This window comes from Danio aesculapii, chromosome 13 (genome assembly GCF_903798145.1).
Source record: "Danio aesculapii chromosome 13, fDanAes4.1, whole genome shotgun sequence".
Classification (NCBI taxonomy): domain Eukaryota; kingdom Metazoa; phylum Chordata; class Actinopteri; order Cypriniformes; family Danionidae; genus Danio; species Danio aesculapii.
Genome location: NC_079447.1, coordinates 20,809,372 through 20,833,376, shown reverse-complemented (window position 1 = coordinate 20,833,376; position 24,005 = coordinate 20,809,372). Strand labels below are relative to the sequence as shown.

At 36.6% G+C, this 24,005-nt stretch overlaps 1 protein-coding gene across 1 annotated transcript in view; it reads right to left on the bottom strand.

The window, feature by feature from the left end:
- Positions 1–24,005, bottom strand: part of wdr35 (WD repeat domain 35) — a 34,381-nt gene extending 10,376 nt beyond the window's left edge. The window contains exons 1-25 of the mRNA XM_056470790.1: positions 23,745–24,005; positions 23,466–23,583; positions 23,263–23,334; positions 23,101–23,193; positions 21,740–21,868; positions 21,423–21,556; positions 19,963–20,128; positions 19,707–19,855; positions 18,719–18,844; positions 18,459–18,644; positions 18,017–18,049; positions 17,656–17,712; positions 17,498–17,558; positions 16,021–16,165; positions 13,866–13,935; positions 10,756–10,809; positions 10,564–10,673; positions 10,205–10,421; positions 8,786–8,866; positions 7,162–7,298; positions 5,238–5,441; positions 3,732–3,878; positions 2,042–2,174; positions 1,782–1,892; positions 631–795 (exon numbers count right to left, since the gene is read on the bottom strand). Of these exons, the coding sequence (XP_056326765.1) occupies positions 631–795; positions 1,782–1,892; positions 2,042–2,174; positions 3,732–3,878; positions 5,238–5,441; positions 7,162–7,298; positions 8,786–8,866; positions 10,205–10,421; positions 10,564–10,673; positions 10,756–10,809; positions 13,866–13,935; positions 16,021–16,165; positions 17,498–17,558; positions 17,656–17,712; positions 18,017–18,049; positions 18,459–18,644; positions 18,719–18,844; positions 19,707–19,855; positions 19,963–20,128; positions 21,423–21,556; positions 21,740–21,868; positions 23,101–23,193; positions 23,263–23,334; positions 23,466–23,583; positions 23,745–23,768 (2,922 nt within the window). The 5' untranslated portion in view covers positions 23,769–24,005. The remainder of the gene's footprint in view (positions 1–630; positions 796–1,781; positions 1,893–2,041; positions 2,175–3,731; positions 3,879–5,237; positions 5,442–7,161; positions 7,299–8,785; positions 8,867–10,204; positions 10,422–10,563; positions 10,674–10,755; positions 10,810–13,865; positions 13,936–16,020; positions 16,166–17,497; positions 17,559–17,655; positions 17,713–18,016; positions 18,050–18,458; positions 18,645–18,718; positions 18,845–19,706; positions 19,856–19,962; positions 20,129–21,422; positions 21,557–21,739; positions 21,869–23,100; positions 23,194–23,262; positions 23,335–23,465; positions 23,584–23,744) is intronic.

The window sequence follows — 24,005 nt, the reverse complement described above, 5'->3', positions numbered from 1 at the left end:
AAAACCCATTTCTCCTAGTTTTTCTAAATGAAATGCCTACTTTACTACAGCCATTCAGCTCGCAGTAGAAAAAACAAGCCGCGCCCACTGTTTTCTCATTTAATATTTTGTTTCTCTTGGAACTGCGTCACAGTAGGAGGAAAAAAAAGGTCACAGCTTCCGGTTCATGTGGACTTTAAATACATTAGTTACATCTGAGATGGCCCAGGCTGTTTGGTCCACCTTTTAAAGCACCTGTTGGAAACTGTACATGCATTTAAGTTTCTTAGCACCTTTATATGAACAATAATCAGAGAACAGAAAACATCCAGGCCTCAGCTAATACTAATAATAATAAGTGTTTTTGGGTCAAAGTAGACATTGTTCATGGGTGGCAAATGAGGTCATAGGTTGGCATTAAGCTAATCTGTTTCAAATCCATATACGTTTGTGTGGAAAGTACGATTGGCATACTGACAACTCATTTCCAAATCTGATATTTCTTTTGTGAAACAAGAAAATGTACAGAAATTATAGTACTATGATACACACCAAATAAAAAGTAATATCCAACAAATATAAAAATATTCCATCTTTTAAAAACAACTCATCACTGGCTTTTTTTACATACACAAGCACCTACATTGCTACCTTATACATGAGTTTGGCAGCATCCAGGAAGTGATGGGCTTTTCGGTAGAGCTCTACAGCCTCCAGAGTTTTGTTTTTCTCCAGCAGATGTGAGGCGTATTTGGACAGCAGGGGCCCAATTTCCTTCATACTGTGGTTTTTGGCAAGTTCCACAGCTTTGTTCCACTGAAAAAATGCACATAATTAAAAAGTATTTTTTACTGTTGCACATTTGCTACCATCCAAACACTCATCACAGACAGGTTTCAGGAGCAGATGAGTGTGATGACGCTACAGCTGCATCTGGATCTTTCAGTAGAACTGATGAGGAGCACTGTGATCTCTCTGAACCTCTCATTTAAACTAATGAAAGAAGCGTCATTATCTCTCAATGGCCAAAAAGCCAGAGAAAAAGGCAGTGAGTCAGAATGTATTGAATGAAGAGATGGGTCTTTTGACAAATGCATATTAAATCGGGTTGTCAAAGTTTACATATAACACATTAATATTCAACATTATAACCTTAAATCGTTGCAAGAAAAGCTGTGTATGTGTACAGTCCAAATACATGCGCTATAGGTGAATTTAATATACTAAATTGGCCATAGTATACGTGTGTGAATGAGTGTGTATAGATGTTTCCCAGTACTGGGTTGCAGCTGGAAGAGCATCCGCCGTGTAAAACATATGCTGGCATAACATAAGTTAGTGGTTCATTCCGCTGTGGTGACCCCTGATGAATAAAAGGACTAAGCCGAAGGAAAATGAATACATTTTGAAATGAAATCCAAACATGTTTAACAAAGGTAAAATTAATCAAAGCCTTTTACCACTTAAAATTTGCAAAAATAAATTGGAAAGTGTTAGAAAGTTAACATATTACTTAATTATTCTGGGTTTTATAAGTGTGAGAAATATTTAAAATGTGATTAGAAGCTAATGTGTGAGCAAAGACATACAAAAAAAAAGATAAATAACTAAATTTAAAAATAATTAAGTAAATAATAATTTCTTAGAAGTAAATAGCTCTAATATATAATTGATATAATCTTGAGTGTATCAAATTCAAATAATAGTACATATTACATATAAACCATTTACCAATCATAACATATTAAAACCTACGTTGTAACAAGCCTATTTTCCGTGTAGATTTGTATATAAATGCTCACCTGGTTTAGATGCACACAGGCATCCACAGCTGCTTTAGGCTGGTTACATTTCAGAAATGCGCTGACGGCCTGCTCGCACATTCCCACAGTAACAAACATCTGACCAATATCCTGCACACACAATAGTTTTCAGACAATCTGAACTATACTTTCCTTGCATGGTCTGCTGAGAAATAATTTAAAAGATATTGAAAAAGAGAGAGAGAGAAAGAGAGCGAGAGAGAGAGAGAGAGAGGGAGAGAGAGAAAGAGAGCACCCACTTGTAGCAGTTTATGGTTTTCGGGTAGGGAGTTTGCAAGTTTCTCCAGACCCTCATAATCCTCCAGCATATAATAACATTCAGCTAGACGCTCCTGGTTTCGACCTTGCAGGTAATACTGGACTGCATTCAACCTGTAGATTACACATACTTCAAAGTCAGCATGAATCTGAAGTTACAATAATCTTTACTTCCCTACTGTGACATACAGTGGACATCAAATTAGAGAAAACGTACAATTTATCCTAAGAGGAGTTATCCTAAAAGGAGTGAAGCAAACCTAACAAGATAATAGGGAAAAAAGAGAGAAGCCAATCTTTCCAAATCTGTGATTCTAAATTTTGCATTTTTACAATGTCAGTGACTCATTAAAGCCATCCCAAAAAGGCTGATCATCCACAAAATCAAACACACTAGAGCAAAACTTAATGCTTAAAATCTCAATGGTCAATCAGTTTAACAGTGCAGCTGGAATTGCAGTCCAGTACTGAACAGGTTATGCATCCTTAACGTGAAGCATGTTGTGTGGACAGCCAGCCCAGAACCCTAATGTAAACCTGATTGAAAACCTCTTGAAAATCCTCGTTGACAAAGTTAAACCAATGAACTATGGAAGAGATGAAGAAGAGTCTCTCAGCAGAGCAATGAAAAAGACTGATGATGTCTTTTGAAAGGCTAGTGATATTTTATAAGACTACTGATGTGTTGTGGCCGCAGATGGGCTGATGTCATTAAAAGTAAGGGCTTCTACATATCTTACTAATTTTAACTGCTTAAGGGGCCATTAATATATCATGTCTTTTCCATGTGCAAGTTCATCATTTCCAGTGGAGGCACACTCGTGTTTTCCAGGCGCACCTAGTTTAGTAAATATCTCAACTTTTCAGAATGCGCACCACAAAAACGGTTGATGGTTGCCCAGCAATGACAGATGCCACAGGACCACCAGTGCAAAATTGCTTTGAAGGAATCGACATGCCACCCATTTTCTAAACAATTTTAGACGTGATATGTGAATGGACCCTTAACCTTCAGAAATTTCAGTTATACCCCTTCATGCTACAACTGTTGTTCTCCGATTTTGATCAGTGTGATTTCTATAAGGGTGGTGCAGTGGCGCAGTGGGTAGCGCTGTTGCCTCACAGCAAAAAGGTCGCTGGTTCAAGCCTCGGCTAGGTCAGCTGGCATTTCTGTGTGGAGTTTGCATGTGTTCTTCCCTTGTTTGCGTGGGTTTTCTTCCGGGTGCTCCGGTTTCCCCCACAAGTCCAAAGTCATGCGCTATAGGTGAATTGGGTATATATATGCCACTATGGGTATATATAGTGAATGAGAGTGTATGGGTGTTTCCCAATGATTGGGCTACAACTGGAAGGGCATTCGCTGCGTAAAATATATGCTGGATAAGTTGGTGGTTCATTCCGCTGTGGTGACCCCAGAATAATAAAGGGACTAAGTCGAAATGAAAATTAATAAATGAATGAATGAATGAATGAATGAATGATTCCTACAAAATAAATAGGTTTTGTTGAGGTGCCTTGGTTCTTTTGTAAAGCCCTGTTCTACTAGCATAGTATAGCCGCAGTAAAATGTATTCAAATTCTGAACAATGAATAAAACGTTAAATGAGTGTATGTCGCTGAAGCATATGTAACAATCAGCTGAATGCATTCAACACTTGTACAGCAGCCTACCATTTTTGTCTGTCTGCAAAGTAGTCTCCAATGGCATTGTAGGCCTGCTCCAGAAGAGCATCATCAGAGTCACCTGATCCTGTCTTCAACAACTGCAGAACCCTGAACCAATCACCGAGCTTTATGCGCAAACTGATTGCCAAATCCCTAAAGAGACCAGAGGGAGCAAAAAATGAAAATGAAAAATGAACATAAAAAATGAATCGATTTTTGTTGCTTTTTAATTTAAATAATTAAAATGTTGGCCAGAACCACATAAACAAAACTCCACATCTAGACCAAGAGAAACATATTTGGAAATTGATTTGAGTGCTTTTTTTTTCAACTAAAAACCATCCATCTATGTAGTTTATTTAATCTGATACTCCATTAATTTAATATATGCTAATTTATTGTTGAATGCCAGAAAAAAATATATATCAATAGCTATTGTTTGGTAAAAAGCCAAAATAATGGTAAAAATATGTACAGTATGTAATGTATAACAGAAATATAAATTAGTACTAGTACTAGCGCCTTCATTGAAAAGAATAAGTACTATATATTTACATTTTAGTGTTAGAATTATTTATTTTAGATAGATTTTTTTTAAACATGTTTCTTGCCTAAGCAGCCGGCCTAACTTTAAATTTAAGTCTATGAGTTATGTAATACACACAAGCTTTACTTAAATTCTATGTTCCACAAGTTAATAAGACAAAGGTTATATGACCTTTTTTGACCTGCATTTTGCATTAAAACTAACCAAACATAGAAAGTCTGAGAGAAATCAAAATTTACAATGTTTATTTTGCTAGTGCACATTGCACCGAAGTTCATTTGAAAGCCATTTGAGACCCACTGGTTTATTTGAGACCCACTCTTTGGCTATGTTTACATGAACATCACTAATCAAATTATTATTATCATTTTTAATTTGTCAACTTTAACTGCAGTTTGGCCCTTTCACGTTCATTCGGGAACATTTCATGCATGCCCCCCATGTGAAACTAAATAATGCGAGCTTGAACTGCTGGAAGAGTGTTGTTTTAATGAAATTTGATACCGCACACTGTATGGGAAAAAACATCAGCATTTTGGAATGCAGGTATATGTGGTCTTTCTCTGACCTGGTAGGTGCAGAGAATAGTGTCAAACAGCTGTGTGTGTATAGACTATCCTGTCAGAAAATGTGTTGAAAATCCTTCATGATGGTAGTAGTTTGATTAAGGTGTTTACATGTCTGTACTGCATTTCAATGATGTGACTAAAATCAGCATACTCCACATGTCTTAATTCGAACTCTGTTTAGTTTGATTATGACCTTAATCAAAATTAAGCCTCCCCCCAAAAAAAAACACGCTGTGAATGTGGTAGACTCTTAATCAGAGTATTATCTTAAATTAAAATTACATTGTTGGTGTCCATACAAACGTACTCTTTTTGTTTTTAATTAAACCACAACATGCCAAATGTCGACACATCAAAAATGTGTGAATGTCAGTATATTTATTTGTGCGTGTTTACCTGCGGTCCATGTCCAGGTACATCCTCTCTGCCTCCTCGAACCTGCTGAAGTAAGCAGCCACCTCGGCCTGCTTCATGGCTTCACTCTGCAGGTTGCTCAATCTCTTGACAAACTCAATACCCTGATAGTCCCGACAGCGCACAAATGCCTGTTCAGCCATCTTCAAATCCAGCTTCTGCAGCGCCGCTTCTGCCAACAGACGCCTGGAATCCAACGCATAAATAACTGACTCAATTTATTAATTACAGAACATTTATAGAACATAGATCAAAACCATGAATCTATATTTATAGAAGCAGACAGACACGTTCGTTGTGATAAAGTTATTTAATTGGAGTATCTGCGAATAGCAAGATGTGTTTAAAAGAAGACACTTAAAGCGATAGTTCACCCAAAAATGAAAATTCTGTCAGAAATAACTCTCCCTTCACTTGTTAGAAAGCTGTTTGAATTTATTCTTCTGTTGAGCACAAATGAAGACTTTTGACCAAGCATTGACTTCCGTAGTAGGAAAAACAAATACTATGGAAGTCAATGGTTACAGGTTTACGGCTTCCTTCAAAATATCTCATAAAGGTTTATAACCGCTTGAGGGGGTGAGTAAACAGTGAGTAAATGTTCATTTTCTTGGGTGAACTAACCCCTTTAACTGAGGACTGACAGTTTTCGGAGAACCGAGTTACAGCAAGTGCACAAAGAGGATGAAAAGAGTCTGTCTGGGATCTTTTCATGTGCTCATGGAAAGCTAAGAAAACCTTTGACCTCGGGCATGTTGGCATGTTAAGGATGAGCAGGACCAAACAACAGAGTTTTTCAGCTCTTACACTTGCATTCAAGCAAACACACACAGAATGAAAGAGGAAGCAGACACATGGCTTCTGCTTCTTTTTTTTACACCATATTCCTGTAATATTCCTTCTCTGGTTCCTGTCAAACAGTTTCAGCAGTGATTTCCCTCACTGGGTAACATACTAAAAGGTGAATCTTAAACAAACTTTCACGCTCACATTTAATAAGCATAATATGACTCGTTTAAAGGCACTAAAACAAATGCTTATATTCAAATACTTTAGTAACGTGATATATAAATACTGGAATAGTAAAAAATATACATTTATTTTCTAGATTAGGGGGTCAATTATGACATGGACATACTCTTGAGAGATTTTAAAAAGATTCACTTTGGAAATTGTAAGTATTTCCTGTTAGATGAAGGTATAATGCTTTAAAGCACTGGTGGAGGACATTATACATGAGCTAACATGACTCTAGTGTTTACCTCCATGCCTCTGCAGCAAGAGTCCAATCTGAAATTCCTCCTTGTGCTGTGAGAACTGACAGAGCCACTAAAACTCCAGTGGGCCGCTAAATCAATAGAGCCGCTCCAAGACTGCTATGTTTTATGGCTACAGGTAACATCTCTCCTTCTCTCTCATCTCTGTCTAAGGTGAAGATTTATTTTTTTTAAATGAACACAACCCAAAACAACTGCAGAGAAAAGTGCTTCTTTATTTTACAGCTTATTTTATTTTTTAATAAAAAAAACATTCTCAAAGGCCAGCTAGTACTGTACTGAAGGAAAGGCTCAGCAGAAGTGCACTTGTATTGGTTTTTAACTTGCCCTGTCAGTGCCAGGATCATCATTCAGATCATAAAATTGTACTTCACACTTCATTCAGACTATAAAACTGGACCTCATATTTTCCATCTCCAAGTAGCACGCACATATTTAGCAATGCTGCAAACTTTCAAATCTCTAAAAAGCAGGAAAAACACACACAAATGCACACATCATGTTTTACCGACCTGTTCCTCATTGCGTAACTTTGCTCTCAATTGTGTATTCCTCTTTCCTCGTGCAGGTCTGCTTGAATAAACAACTAAACCGGCCCATTTATTTTGTGGAATGAGTGCGAGTCTCACCAGAGGCGCGGATGGGGATTGTCTTCAATAAACTGAGAAGCGTCTTCAATTCCAACCTTCTCAATCAGCGCCCTGCTGTCCCTCAGCGAGCGGATCTCAAAGTTCATTAAATAGTCTTTATTGGGCACCTCTGGATCCTACAAAATACAAGTTACATTGAGGATTCATCAATCATTTAATGAATTAAGATGCATGTTTTAATAATATAGAGATATTTTATATATTTATTCTTTATATTTTTTATATTTTATTTTTTATAGATATTTAATAATTTATTCTCATTTTATACAATTATTATGGTGGCTTGAGAAAGCCAACATACTGTTATACTACATAAACTTCTTCTGATACTATTTTCTATATGCATCTCTATTCCTAGACTGCTTAAGCAACAAACACCTAACTAATTGCAACTCTAACAACCATTTTCGGCAACCTAGAAACTGTCCTAAAGACTTCCATTGTAAAAAAAACTGCCATTGACTTTACATTGGAAATATTAATAACATACCAATTCATACTAGCAATATACTGATATATACTACAAACATACTAACGACATACTAGCATACTAATCACACTAGAAACATACTAACAACATACTAATCATACTAACATACTGACAAACATACTAATCACACTAGAAACATACTAACAAACATAATAATATACTAATCACACTAGAAACATACTGACAAACATACCAATATACTAATCACACTAGAAACATACTAACAAACATACTAATATACTAATCACACTAGAAACATACTGACAAACATACTAATATACTAATCACACTAGAAACATACTAACAAACATACTAATATACTAATCACACTAGAAACATACTAACAAACATACTAATCATACTAGAAACATACTAACATAATAATCACACTAGAAACATGCTAACAAACATACTAATAAACTAATCACACTAGAAACATACTGACGACATACTAATCATGCTAGAAACATACTAATCACACTTAAAACATACCAACAAACATAATAATCACACTAGAAACATACTAACACCCTAGCAACCACCTAGCAATACCTTAGCATTGACCTAAAACACCTTAGCAACACGCTAGCAACACCTTTGCAACCCCCTAGAACACCATGGAAACACCTTAGCAACCTCCTAGCACCCATTTAAAACAACCTAGCAACCACCTAGTAACACCTTAGCAACCACCTAGCAACACCTTAGCAACCACTCAGAACACCCTAGCAACCACTCAGAAAACCCTAGCAACCACTTAGAACACCATAGCAACCGCCTAGCAAAACCTTAGCATCCACCTAGCAACCACTCAGAATGGCAAAACACTAGACCAACCTACTTATCTCTCTATGCCAACTGTTTTAAACTTCTTAAAAACTACTTCAATTCTTTAAACTTTTTAACTACTTATAACTTTCGGACTAGGCTTTCTCAAGCTACCATCAAGTTTGTCTAAGAACTTTTCTAGTTCCAGGATGAGCTTGTTTTCATTACCAATATGTTTTTTGTTGTTATTTTCCAGTTCTGGAATAGTTTTAATGTCTCAAAAATGTCCAATTTAAAATCCAATTCAAATTCTATATTAAACTGATTCAACACATTCCAACCAACCCTCATGATCTCATCCAGAAGAACAGATTTGATCTCCAGATCCTCAAAGTGGCAGATGAAGCCAGATGTTTGAATTGGCTCCTGTGTTCAAAGCAGAATATAAATATGACTTGAGAAACTCACTCACTCACTCACTCACTCACTCACTCACTCACTCACTCTGCTAAAAATTAAAACAATTAGTCATTTTATTACTCAAATTTCACAATGATTACTTATTATAATGCATGTCTGACATTTGTGACAATACAGTGTGCAATGCGAGAACTCACTCTATTAACCATACTTCCTGCTAACTTTATAAGTACAAAGATTGTCTGTGGGTGGTCTCTAAACTACAGGCCATGTGCTCGGATTTACTGAGGCTGGTTTGTGTGTGTGTGTGTGTGTGTGTGTGTGTACTGGTTTTGGTGGTTAACAAGAACAGTTTTTGTATGACATGGGTATGCCATTATGCTTAAATGCATGAAAATGCTTAAAAAAACATTCTTAATAATTGAGTTGAATGTATTTCAGATAGAAGACCTGATTTTGTTGCTATAAAAAATAGAAGATGCTCAACTGATAGATAAATATATGCTAATGTGTGTATATGTATATGGTTCAACAATAACATAACATATTCACAATGTATTCTGTCTAATACCTATGTGTATAATGAAAGTCACTTGAGATTATTCTGGAGGGAATTGAATTAGGACGCATATTCTCACAATGAATGTAAATAGTTACCTTCTTTTTTCCTTTTAATTTATTTTGATTTTTATGCAATTTTTTTTATTTAACATATTTTGAGTATTAAGTATAGTTAGTACACCTGGCAATAATGCATACCTGCCAACATTTGTCTCTGATAATCTAGGATGAGGGATGTTGTGGGACGGGGGGTGATGATGATGGGGTTCTGAGACAGGGGCTGGAAAAAAAAAAAAGTTTTGGGGTGGGGGGGGAAAGCACAGCAACCTGAAAGGGGTGCCTAGTGGTCTGTCCTATGTCCGGCTGCCATAGGAATAGTCGGCGATCCGGGGACCGGGGGAGGGGTGAAATTCCAGGAGTTTACGAGAGATATGACAAAATGGGACAGGGGTCAGAAATACGGGACATTCCCGGGAAAAACTGGAGTGTTGGCAGGTATGCAATAATGTACGTAAATTGTATGTCATTTAAAGTCACATACTGAGGTCCAAATGTAACTTGAAATCTTGTGCGAGTGTAGTAGTGGTGTGGTGTGGGTAGTGGTGAAGTAGGGCCATATTATTAGAAGTTTGTATAAATACATTATGTATATTAAAAGTGCCACTGTGTGTGTATTTGAAAGTGGCAGCACTTCCTGATCCTTGCATACCTCAGACTACAGTAGCTTTGACATAACGTTTTCTTCTTTTTTTATTGAATTTCATTCTCTACAGTATGTCTCACCTCAGGGTCCAGGTTTCTGAAGACATACATACGGGTTTTCTCCATCATGGAGAACAGATCTGGGTTGTCATTGGCCCATTTCATATCCCAGACATCCTTGCGCTCAAATTTTGATGGGTCTCCGGCTGTAGACGCACCCTCTGCATCTCCCATTGAACCTCGCGTCTCCACATCCAAAAAGGTCAACACTCCCGTAATGTCTATTATAGCCAGCCGACTGAAAAAACAAACAATACAAGCAAGTTCAAACAAAATCTCAACATGGAAGCATTATTAGCATAACATTACATCAATTCTATATATTCAAGAGTTCTAATGAGACAAGAAGAAGAGTAGAAAAGAAAAGGGAGTGATCAGACCTGGAATTACAATTGAGGGAGAGCTGATACGGTCTGGACGTGAGGGAATATTTCTGCAGGAGGCTGATGTTGGGCAGGCTGTATCTCTGTAAGATACCAGACTCACGCCCCTGCAGACATAAAAAAACACACACGTCAATCTCACAGAAGCTTTGGGATGTGAAAGTGTGTGCTTGTGTAAATCAGACATACCACTAGAAGCATCTTGTCTGATGCTGTGATGCAGCAGATCGGATCTCTGGTAGCCTGAAACCCAAAAAACATAAGACTCATTCCAGAATTGCAGGTACATTTTGAGCATTTTCCAAACAGGAATAACATACAACAACAAATGTATCATTTATAGAAAACTGAAAAAGACGTTAATGTAAAATAATGCAAAATGCCTAAATATTCAAAGGAACATAAATATGACGTAACATAGGTAACACATTGCTAATTGTAGTTTAACTTATCATTAAAACTTTTAAGGTGGTTCATTCCGCTGTGGCGACCCCTGTTAAGTCAGGGACTAAGCCAAAGGAAAATGAGCTGACATTTTAGCTCAGAATGCTAACCTGAAGCCATATAGCATATGGCATGCTAAAATGTATCATGTGTGCATATATATGGAGTGTATCATGTGTGTATATGTATAGAGTGTATCATGTGTGCATATGCATGGAGTGTATCATGTGCATATGTATGAATTATATCATGTGTGCATATGTATGGTGTGAATATGTATATGTGTGCATATGTATAGAGTGTATCGTGTGCATATGTGTTATGAGTGTATCATGTGTGTATATGTATAGAGTGTATTGTGTGCATATGTATGGAGTGTATCATGTGTGCATATGTATAGAGTCTATCATGTCTTTTCATTGTATGGGTTCATCAACTCCCAGTAGCTCAGTTGTTAAGTGACTCTCCTTTCACCCCAGAGACCCCGTTCTATCCCAGACCGGGACATGAGTGTATCATGTATAGAATGTATCATGTGTGTATATACGTATGGAGTATATCATGTGTTCTTACATGTACAGAACGTATCATGAGGGCATATATATGAAGTGTGTCGTGTATGGAGTGTATCATGTGTGTATATGTATAGAATGTATCATGTGTGTGTTTATGTATAGAATGTATCATGTGTGAATATGTATGAAGTGTATCATGTATGTAGTGTATCATGTGTGAATATGTATGTAGTGTATCATGTATAGAGTGTATCATGTTAGCATATGTCATGTCCTTTCGTTGTATGGTTTGTTGTGGTTACATGACTCACCTTTCAAGAGACCCAGGTTCTATCCATATCGGGACATGTGTGTGTGTATTTGTATAGTGTGTACCATGTGTGCATATGTATGGTGTGAATATGTATGGAGTATGTATATGTATAGAATGTATCACGTGTGCATATGTATAGTGTATATGTATGGAGAGTATCATGTTTGCATATGTATGAAATATTATGTGTGCATATGTATAGGGTGTATCGTGTGCATAAGTATAGTGTATAAAGTGTGTCAATATGTATAGAATTTATCATGTGCGCATATGTATAGTGTATATGCATGGAGTGTATCATGTGTGCATATGTATAGTGTGTATATGTATATTGTATCATGTGTGCATATGTATAGAGGGTATCATGTGTGCATATGTATAGAGCGTATCATGTGTGCATATGTATGGGGTGTGCATATGTATGGAGTGTATCGTGTGTGTATATGTATGGAGTGTATCATGTATGGAGTGTATCATGTGTGTATATGTATAGAGTGTATCATGTGTGCATATGTATGGAGTGTGTATATGTGTGCATATGTATGGAGTGTATCATGTGTGTATATGTATAAAATGTATCATGTGTGCATATCTGTATGAAGTGTCTCATGTGTATATGTATAGTGTTTCATGTGTGTGTATGTATAGAGTGTATCTTGTGTATATGTATAGAGTGTGTATATGTATAGAGCGTATCATGTGTGCATATGTATAGAGTGTATCGTGTGTGCATATGCATGGAGTGTATCAAGCGTGCGTATGTATGGAGTGTATCATGTGTGTATATGTATAGTGTATCATGTGTGCATATGTATGGAGTGTGTATATGTATAGAGTGTATCATGTGTGCATATGTATGGAGTGTATCATCTGTGTGTATATGTATAGAATGTATCATGTGTGCATATGTATAGAGTGTATCATGTGTGCATACGTGTATGGAGTGTATCATTTGTATACAGTATGTATAGAGACTGTTATGTGTGTGTATGTAGAGAGTGTATCGTGTGTATATGTATAGAGTGTGCATATGTATAGAGTGTACCATGTGTGCATATGTATAGAGTATATCATGTGTGTATACGTGTATGGAGTGTATCGTTTGTATATGTATAGAGTGTGCATATGTATAGAGTGTACCATGTGTGCATATGTATAGAGTGTATCATGTCCTTTCGTTGTATGGTTATGTATAGTGCATATGTATGGAGTGTATCATTTTTGCATATGTTTGAAATATATCATGTGTGCATATGTATGGAGTGTATCATCTGTGCATAGGTTTGGAGTGTATCATGTGTGCATATGTATGGAGTTTGTATATGTATAGAAATATATCAGTGATGGTCTAAGCATTACATTTCTTTAGTTAAATGAATAGAGCAGTAAAGATATCGTGAGTGCAAATCCCTTCTCTCATTGAGTGATCTGCTGTCATTAGTTGGAGATGAGCAAAATATTGGAATTGAAATGAGTATTATACAGATGTCACCACTTCAATATGTTTCCTCTGCCGCCGTGCTTGCTGTTGACGCAGCGGTAGTAGGCGTGTCTGCAACTTTTGACCGCTGTGTGGCACTTTAACCATAGAATATCAGCTTTGCCTTTTCACTATACTAGATAGGACGGTACTGAATGTGTACGTTATGTGATGTGTTCAATTAAAATATAATATTTGTTTGGTTGTTTTGGTTTTCTTTGAAATAAACATGCTTTTACACTATACTGTATGTTTTAGAAAGATACAATGCATGGTGGGAAGCATAGCCCTAGGCTGCAAAAAATAAGCAAATATAAGAATTAAGTTCTTTAGCTTTTATAGTGCTCTATTAAATTGCGTTGGGGTAAAAAGAATGTTTCGATTTCTTTGACCATCATGGGGTATGGGGCCCAGATGAAATTGAAAATAATCCAGTAACTGGTAAAGCAGAGCAGTGTTTTATGACACTTTTCCCACTAATCCTCTCACGGGAGGTTGAGAGAGCCACAGGTGAGTGAGTGTGCGTGTGTGTGATGAGTGTACTCACTGTGAAGGCTTTGGCAAAGTTCAGTGTCCCATCCGATGTTCCGCTTGGACTGTCATCGATGTGATAAACCCTAGGGAAAAGAGTCAGCAAGACAGAGTGAAAAGAGGCACTGTGAGGGAAGAATAAGAGCATTACTGCTTCTCTGAAACATGGAAGGGAAACAGAACATTGGGTTCAGTCCTGGTCTGTGTGGGTCACAGGATTTCATCAAACAGCTATCAGTGGAACTTTTCACTATTGCTGCCATAAGCAAGCATGCCCTTACACCACTTCGATAGACAGACAGGCAGACAGGCCTGCCCACAGACTTGACGCATTAATAAAAAAAAACACTTCATCTGATGAAAGCTTGCATATTTACACAGATCTGCTACTTCTCTTGAGCATTCGAGTCTGAGATATGGACAAAACATGCTCTACAACTTCAACTGAAGTGATTTTTAAATAAGAGACTGAGATATCTGAGGTATATAGAAATATAGAACAATACTACTGCATTTTTTTTTACTTTTATACAAGTGTGTTATGCAAAATAGGGTCAGTTCTCTAAATTAGGGCTGGGCGGTATATCGTGGTCAGGGGATATATCGATATGATTCCCCAACGCGATGCGGGATTATCCAATATCTGTCATATGGATATGGTTTGAGGCCAAACGTGCACATTCTGCACGAAACGGACCATTCCAAGGTAGCACGCGAGCTCCACTTGCACAAATGTGCGCATGCGCAAATGAATGATTCACTTCATGAGTCATACAAAAGATTTGTTCAAAATTAACAAATTATTCTAGAACGACCCATCACTACACGCGACACGGAGGAACATGCAGTGCCGGTGTTCTATCGAAATCTGACTCCCCCTTGCAAGCACGCACATCACACAGCGCCTGCAGCTGTCTCAGCGGTTTATCAGAAACCTTTTATTGATCCCTTTTTCCGCAATTGACAGCAAGAACGAACATAAAATCCTTGTCAAATTGACAAGCAGCACCTGAATGTGTTCAAAAGACTTAAAAACATCAAAATGGGATGAATTTATACCGCATTTTGAAAGTGAAACCACCTCATATTCACAGATTATAAGTTCAGTATTGATTACACAACGGCCTCTTCTTTGCATTTACCTTATAACACATTTAGCTCTGTGGTCTATTCGTTTTCATCTCTTTATTTAATTTTTAGTAAAACAAGTTTGGTCAAAAGAAAGAGTGTAGGATTTTTTACATGGAGTGAAAGATTTTAGATATCTTGAATATGTGCACTGTTTAATAATAGTGCACAATACATACATGTAAATGTGTAACTAAACATATACAGCTGATTTAATTGTTGTTTATAAAATTACACAACTGTGATATACAGGACTACTTATAACAACACTGTAATTGTGACATAAAATACTGTGTTTCATATTTACATTCAATGTGGTTCTTTTCTATCCTACACGTAAATGCACTCTCCCACTTTAGAAGAATGGAAAGCAATTGTTATGGAAATTTGCAAGAGGGAAATCCTTACATTCTCTTTAAAACGTATTATCTGTTAATGTAACTATGCAAGATCACCTTTACATTGTTATATACCTGCCAACCTGATTTCTCCAAGTAGGACATTTCCTGGATTTACATCCATGTTGACCCTGGAACAACATTCCACTCAGCCAATCAGAATTAACATAAACTGTAAACATATCCCTTAAGTTTAGACTTAAGGTTCGGTGTATGCACTTTTACATGATTGTTATACAACATATTATTCCCCTCTGATCTTGGGTATAATTTAAAGTTATGGTTAAGTTTAGCGGTAGGGAATAGGTATGGATTACATTTTTGAACAAAAATGATGTTCCAGGATCAACATAGATGTTAAACTAGGATCACATCTTACTTGGCAAAATAATGATGTGCGTTATATACCTTGCTGTTCTTGTTCAATTTTTTTTCTTTCTCATTTGGTAATGTAAGATTTCAGCTTTTATACGTTACAAAATTTAGGTTTCTTTCAAATACTTCTTACCAACCCTCAAACTTTTGAATGGCAGTGTCATTTTCATCGAAGCTGTTATGTTCCATCAGCACTTTAATAATCAGTGTAGCACAATAAGAACTCAAAAAACAATCAGACAAAAACTTCTGTTAAACTTGGAGTCTCACCTCTCCCGACCTTCTTTTCTTGTCTTGGTGACCTGGTTGATTTCAAGAGCGGTAAGTTTTTTTGCAACACGATACTGCCAAATGTAAAATGCCTCCCTAGAAGCAGCAATCACGTGTGTCTTTGTCATGGTTACGAAGAGGGGGTCTGTAACAGGGGAAAAAAATATCTTTGAGAAAGAACATCTAGAATGTAATTCATTGCACGCATTAGGAAATGAGTAAGGGGAGAACATGACAATTTAGGGACAATGTCAAACAATCAAATTTCTCAAAAAATGTAACAACAGATTGTGTTGTGTGCTGCAGGTCGGACTCAGGGATCTGTTCACAGAGAGACTGGACTGAGCGGCAGGTCTTACAAAAGACCTGCTCTCCCAACCAGGAGAGGAATTTAGCAGGTTGCCTGTGAGAGTAAGAGGAAAAGAGTCCCACCGCAGCTTTCACACCGTGTATGTCAGTGTTCCATCAAACAGTAAGGCTTTCATTAATACAAACACAGGCAGTCAGCTTACTTATGGTAAAAAACTGTTCTAAATTAAATACATGTTAAATAACCCTCAAATCTAGTGCTAATATCACCGTGAACAGTAAGAAAAAGGATAAAAAACATTTCTGTTTAGTCTCCGAGGTCAAACGCAAGTAAAAACATGAACTCACAGGAGAGCTGCTTTATAGTAGAAACTGATGTTGCAATTTTAATAGAAAAAGATGATGACATTATTGTAAAAGCCTGCTTTAAAGCAATATATTGTATATAAATGGATATAAATTAAGTGAACCGTAAAACTTTTGCAAACATCCACATTGTGGTAAGGCGTTTTCTTACCACTGTTTTTCTAGTTCTGTTTATTTTGTTATTGAAAGGAAAGAGTGTGGTACATGTTTAAATACAGTATGAATTTAAATACTGCTTTCAGCATAGGCAACTTTACCGTTAGTACATTAGGGCCTTTCTCACCATTCACAAGTTGCATTAAATAAACAAATGATGCATTTAACGGTAATTACCAGCATCTTATATCAATCAAAGTATGTATTTTTATGCATGTTTATTTACATCCATTTAATTATGTATTATATCATCTTTGCATTCAATTACAAAAAACGAATTACTACATATGCAAGGAGTTTGTTGCAGCGTCTATGGGCAGGACAGTAAATTTAAGGTTGTTCTCTTTTCTGGCTGCCACACAATTTTTTCCTTATTCTGAAAGTCTTGATAACACTATCATTGAGTTTTTCTTTTAATATTTGAGAAAACAGGATTGTAAAAAAAAAAAAATTGTACTCTCCCATTTACTGCGCTCTAAGTTTACCTAAATATGATGATTTCTGCAGCTGAGAAACCAAGAAATGTGAAAAGAATCCATTTTTATATTAAACTTTGAGTTTGGAGTTTTATTTAACTGGAGTTTTATTTCTAAAATGGAAAATACAGAATCACTGTATTTGGTGTGTTTAGTATTTCTTTACTCACCAATGTCAATATATTTGGAGTCCTGTGGGGTTCCTATAGAGTTACACAACACCAGAACATACTGTGGACGAAGCAAAGACAGGCGTCTCTTTACTGCATGAGCACACTTAACTGTTCAGCGTCAAGGTAATATCTGAGAAGCTTCATTTGCAGAATACCTTTCTCCTCTTTGACCGATCCTTTGAAGTGTTTTGATTGGACAGCTCATTAAATACCTGTGGTAAAATGGTTGCATCTGGCACTTAAGAACAGCTTTCTTAAAGTTTTATGAAATTTTGCATTCAAATTTTATGTCTTTCGACTGTACACTGTCCTCTGTTTATCTGAATGTAGCTCTTAAGAGTCGTTTAGTCCTTACTTTTCAAAACATCATGGTACAGTCATTTGTACAGTATGTATGATTAGGTTTTCTAATTTGTTCAACATTTTGAAAGAATCTGTTTCCTGGCAATGATCAATGTGTATTTGGTATCACTTTTCACAGCTTTGACTACATTTGGAGTTAAGAGGTATCTTTACCGTTGCGGATCCAGCCTCAGCCTCAGCGTCCTCCTATTTACAAAAATATGAATACATAGAGAATCAAAATAGTAAAGCAATATTCTAACAGAAAATATCCATCTTGGTCATAATGAAAAATAATTGGATAGATCACCCAAAAAGAAAATTTACTCTCTATTTACTTACCCTCCAGTGGTTTCATATCTTTATGAATTTCATTCTGTTGAACAGAAAAGAAGATATTTTGAAAAAAAAAATGAAAACCTGTATCCATTCACTTCCATGGTAGGAAAAACAAATAGTATGGAAGTCAATGATTACAGGTTTCCAACATTTTTCAAACTATATTCTTTTGTGTTTAACAGAAGAAAGGAACTCATAAAGGCTTGAAACCAGTAAATGATGACACCATTTTCATTTTTGGGTGAACTATCCTTTTAACAGAGCCCTGTTTTAGTACCTGTGGATGGGTGTCATCTGCTTTGGTGGCCAGGATGCAAAAATCTCCACAGGTGGTAATGGACATGAGACTCTTGACGTACTTGACAAACCTCTCATTATTCTTAGTGTCCCAGAAAACCACACTGTACTCCAGTCTATCAGGTCTTGTGTATGCATACACCACTGTGTTACTGCAGTAACCCCACTATAGAAACAGAGTAGGATGTTAGCTCAGAGACACTAACCAGTTTTAAAAATAGAACTTTACATCTGTTTTACCTTGTAATCTGGCCGAATGTTGGCGAAGTAAATGTAGGAATCTACAGCCAGGCCGATTCGGAGTCCTCCACCTTCCCATGATACAGCAGTCATCTGCTTGCCTGGAACCTTCAATGTCCGCAAGTGCTAGACAAATGATGACATCAACAGGAACACTATGGTTAACATTTAGTGTGAGAAAGAGTTTTTATTTATTTATTTAGTTTAAAAGTGTCAGTACAGATGAGTAGAAGTAAACAACGTTTTTGTCAACTTTCTATTCAAAGCATTGTTTCCATAAAAAAAGGCATCAAATGGTTTAAACATTAATAATAAGAGATTTTTGGGGGCGGAACGGTGGCTCAGTGGTTAGCACTGTCGCCTGACAGCAAGAAGGTCACTGGTTTAAGTCACAGCTGGGTCAGTAGGCATTTCTGTGTGGAGTTTGCATGTTCTCCCCGTGTTGGCGTGGGTTTCCTCTGGGTGCTACGGTTTTCCCCAAAGTCCAAAGACGTGCGGTACAGGTGAATTGGGTATGCTAAATTGGCCGTAGCCTATGTCTGTGAATGAGTGTGTATGGATGTTGACCCAATACTGGGTTGCAGCTGGAAGGGCATCCACTGTTTAAAACATATGCTGGATAAGTTGGCGGTTCATTCCGCTGTGGTAACTCCTGATAAATAAAGGGACTAAGCCAAAGGAAAATGAATGAATGAATGAATGAATGAATGAATGAATGAATGAACAAGACATTTTACTTAAGCATTAAATTAACGTACTAGAATAATTAATGAAGGAGTCTGTAACTGGAGAAAATGCTGCTTCAAAAAGTTGTTGTCATAATATGAATAAACAGCTAATAAAAAAATTCTTACTGGCTTTTTTGTACAAAATTGTACAGACCCTTAGACCATTAGAACGGTTGAGAATGTGAATGGCAAGAAGAATTATCTTTATACAACTTTCAGAATTTCTGTGCATTTAGCGCACATGTATGTTCTGTTCTCACCTCTCCAAATGGTGTGTAGAAGTGAACAACATTCATTTCTTTCTCCGCTCCGCTGCTTCTGAGCGATCCTGCTATAGCCAGAACACTGCCACAGTGATTCCACTGGATGCTGGCCACATTCCACATACCTGTCTCAATGATCACAGGACCTACACACAATTAATAATTTCATGTTTATTATATTCTTCTCTTTTTTATACTCAGATCTATATTAGAATGCACTGTATGCCAATTAGCATGAACAACAAACACTCACTGTCATCACTTTCATGTCGCATTACTTGGCAGTGGCCATTAGTAAAGCAAACAGCCAGACAGGGACATTCTGGCTCCAGATAACCCTCCGTACCCGGGTACCAGTGGATACCTGCTATATTGAGAGCCCCAGTCACATTCGCCAAGCAACTCATGCTCATCTTCATCTGGGCAGAAACACACACAAAAGATAAGTTCACGTTCAATTTAAAAACAGCCACAAGACTGATCAAAGTGCTCTACATAAGTAACATAAAGAGACAGATTATAAAAACATGAAAATAAGACAAGAGAAATGACTGAATGCATTTAAGAATGAAGAAGTAGAAAAGACTATAAAAATAATATTAAAAGGCCAAGCTGAACAGGTACGTTTTTAGTAGTGATTTAAAAAATTGAAAGTCATGGAGCCATTCTAATCTCAAGGGGCAAAGTGTTCCATAGCTGTTGACCCGCCACAGAGAAAGCTCTGTACCCTCTACGTTTCAGTCTGGACTGAGGAACTAAAAGAAGACTTTGATCATTTGATCTCAGAGATCTTACCAGAGTGTGTGGAACAGCTCTGAGAGATAGGTTGGGGCTAGATTATGAAGGGATTTATATACCAGTAAAAGCACTTTAAAAACAATTCTGAATTGGATGGCCAGCCAACGGAGGCCCCTTAGAAAAGGAGTAAAGTGGTCATGTTTCCTACTAGCAGCAGCATTTTGGACCAACTGAAGACAAGAAATTTGTGATTTTGAGATGCCACAGTAAAGTGCATTGCAGGAGTCTAACCTAGTAAAGTAATATAAGCGTGGACAGTCATATGTAGTGTGGTGGGGTTTAAGAAATGCTTGACTTTAAAAAGCAAGTGGAGTTAATATAAACTGGAGTCAATAACCAAACTGATGTGTTTGTTTAGATTTAATGATTTATCAAAAATGACATCAAGATGTCAGCGCCAATAGCCTTGTGGTTAGTGCGTCGACACATGGCACCGAGGTGTTCAGAGCAACCCGAGTTCGATTCCTGGCTCGAGGCACTTTGCCTACCCTTCCCTTATCTCTGCTCCACATACTTTCCTGTCTCTAAATCTCAACTGTCCTATCAATAAAGGTGAAAACCCCTAAACAATAATTATAAAAAAAGAATGACATCAAGATATATGAACCATTTCAATGTGGTGATGTCATTGGGCCATTATCATTTCCTGCTTGTTGTTAAACTATTTCCTAACTGTAACAAAAGGCAAATCAATTATAACTTGATGTTAAAACAGCTATCATAACATTATTTGTCAATAGGTGGACCTTTTTGCATTCTCAGAAGCTATGGAAATTAAAAATGTAAAACAGGAAATATGTTTGGACCATCGCTATTATTTACATCCCTCAAAATAGTCTATAATAAAAATAATACTGAAAAATAAATAATAATGACAACAATAACAAACTGTTTTTCTAGCATCTCAGAACTCACTATGAAGTTTCCTTGGTTGTCATAGATGTGAATTTCTCCATTGGCCATGCCAAACAGCAGGACCTTACTGTCTGGAGACCAGGCCACATGTGCCAACTGAGTTCCCTTCAGTTCTTTACCCCAGATCCTGTTTCCTGTGAGAAAGCAAAGTTAAAATGACATATGTACAATACTGTATTCATTTTTAAAATCCCCCAAATATGTACATTTACATCTACATCTATATGGATTTGCTTGCATTGAAATACAAAAATACAATCAATTAACTTAAGTATTTATTATATTATTACTATTAGTAAGATAATATCAGTGTTTACCATCCACTGAACCCACAATCACAGCCCCGTCCTCATACACAATGCAGATCTTCAGACCATCAGCATTCCAGCTCATGCTCCTCACCACAGACTTATTCCTGTTATTAATCATTTCCTCATACCATGAACCTGTTTGTCAATATATGTAAAGTAAACACAAAGCTGCACATTAAAAAAGAGACAGACAACCCAAAAATGACAGTTTTATCATCACCCTGATTTCATTCTAATGCCATATGTCCTTTTTTTAGACCACAAAAACGAGATTTTTAGTCAATGTAATAGCAGTTAATAGCAACCAATATTAAGCTTTTAAAGTATAATAGGGATGCTCCGATCAGATACCAGGATTTTTGCAGCTGATATATTTAGGTACCGATTCCTTGTCATAGTGAATGGCCGATACTGAGTACCGATTCTGATGATTTAAGCTTTATAATGCACAAGGCACATTTTCCCCCTAAGTGTGATACCTAAGTGGAGATCTCTCTTTACCTAAGAGAATAAATGAAGGCTGTTGCATATAATCCCTTAAACATGTCTCATATAACCATTTAGTGTGGACATGTCATGGTCAGAAGCAGCTTTACAAAAAATAATACTTAAAACAGATAAAAAATATTGGTGAGAAAAACAACTAACAAAGCAATTTGAAAACAATGCAAAAAGTGGAAGAACAATTCGACAAGTCTCAATCAAGGAAAAGTTTGGAGCGCTTATTTGATGCATAAGATGTAAAATGCACACCTATAAATACATATTTGTTTATTGCAGTAAGTATATTACAAAAAGGTATATTATTAAATATTCTTTTTTTTTTAAATAATTAAAAATTTTTTAGCCAGGTATAAAATAGGGTTTGGCCAAAAACAAAAATTTAAAACAATCTATGCACTTTTTTTAATTTCACGTCATATTTTGATTAAGTGTTTACTAAGAAAGTCAGACTGAACTGCAGCATTAATAGTCTCATGGAAGTCTGCATTTTGTTGTTAAAAATAACACTTTTCACTGACCCCCATGTTATTTTATGTTATGTTATGTTATGTGTCAGGCCATATGTCATAAAGACTTGCAATTTGCAATATTCTGTAATACGTTTACATCTTTTTAATCAAAAAAAAGTTGCTGGTATTGCTGGTTATTATTCACTTCTATATTGAACATGATCCAGTCATCTTTAACAACTGCTCTTTTGTGGAAAAAAATAAAGGGTATAAATAGAACAACTGAGAAAAAAATTCTCTAAATATCCTTTTATATTTTTCCAGACAAAAAAGAAAATCTCACATGTTTTAAAAAGCATTTAATTCATATTTTTCTGACTGTTTATGGGCATGATTGTTTATGGGCATGTGCACCTTTGTAAAGCATCCAGACAATGATGAGTCCATTTTGGTCACTGGTGGTAAGTTTCTGATACTGTTCATTCCACGTCACAACCTGCACTGCACCTGCATAGCCAAATCAAAGCTTAGAAAATGCAGACATTAAACTGATATCACAAATCTCTTCTTTCCTACCGCTGTGGCCCTCCAGTGTCTGATTCATGGAGAGGTTGCTGGGAGCCGCCAAACCTTTCAGTTTGGCATCATCTGAGAAAAATAAAACATAACTGATGGATTCCCTTATAACATTCTCTAATAAACGTATAAAAGTGCAAATTTCACATGACTGCCCACATTTTGTCTCAAGATTAGGCATACTATTAGTTAGAAGTTCCCACCTGTATAAGTCTCAAGTTTGAGCACTTTTAAAAGTCCATCTTCTCCTCCACATGCGATAAAACCTTGATCTTTATTCCAAGACACACACTTTAAAACCGTATTGTTTGGAATCGCAATCTGAAAACAACATGCAACAGGTAATTCATGCAGAAACAGCTGCCATTATCTGCAAAAAACAAAAACTAATATCCAACAAAATTCTGAGTTCATGTACTGAATGTCTGAGAGTACATTCATATAACGATGAAAACACTAATGATACAGTACGTCAAGCTTACCTTCTTACTGAGGTATATAAACATCTTTGCTTTAGCTTAGCCTGCTAGCTTGCCACAGCGTTTTCGGCAGATTTTTCTCGTTTTAATCTGATGCTACCGGTGTTTTTTTTTTTTTTTTTTTTTTTTTTGGTTGGGATGATTTAGGGTGATTTTAGCGTTGCCTTTTCCTCATAAAACCGTATATTAGATCCCTTCTGCAAAGCATGTGGCGTTTCGGTGGATATCCCGTCCATCTACGCTACTGTAAAACGGTTTGCTTGG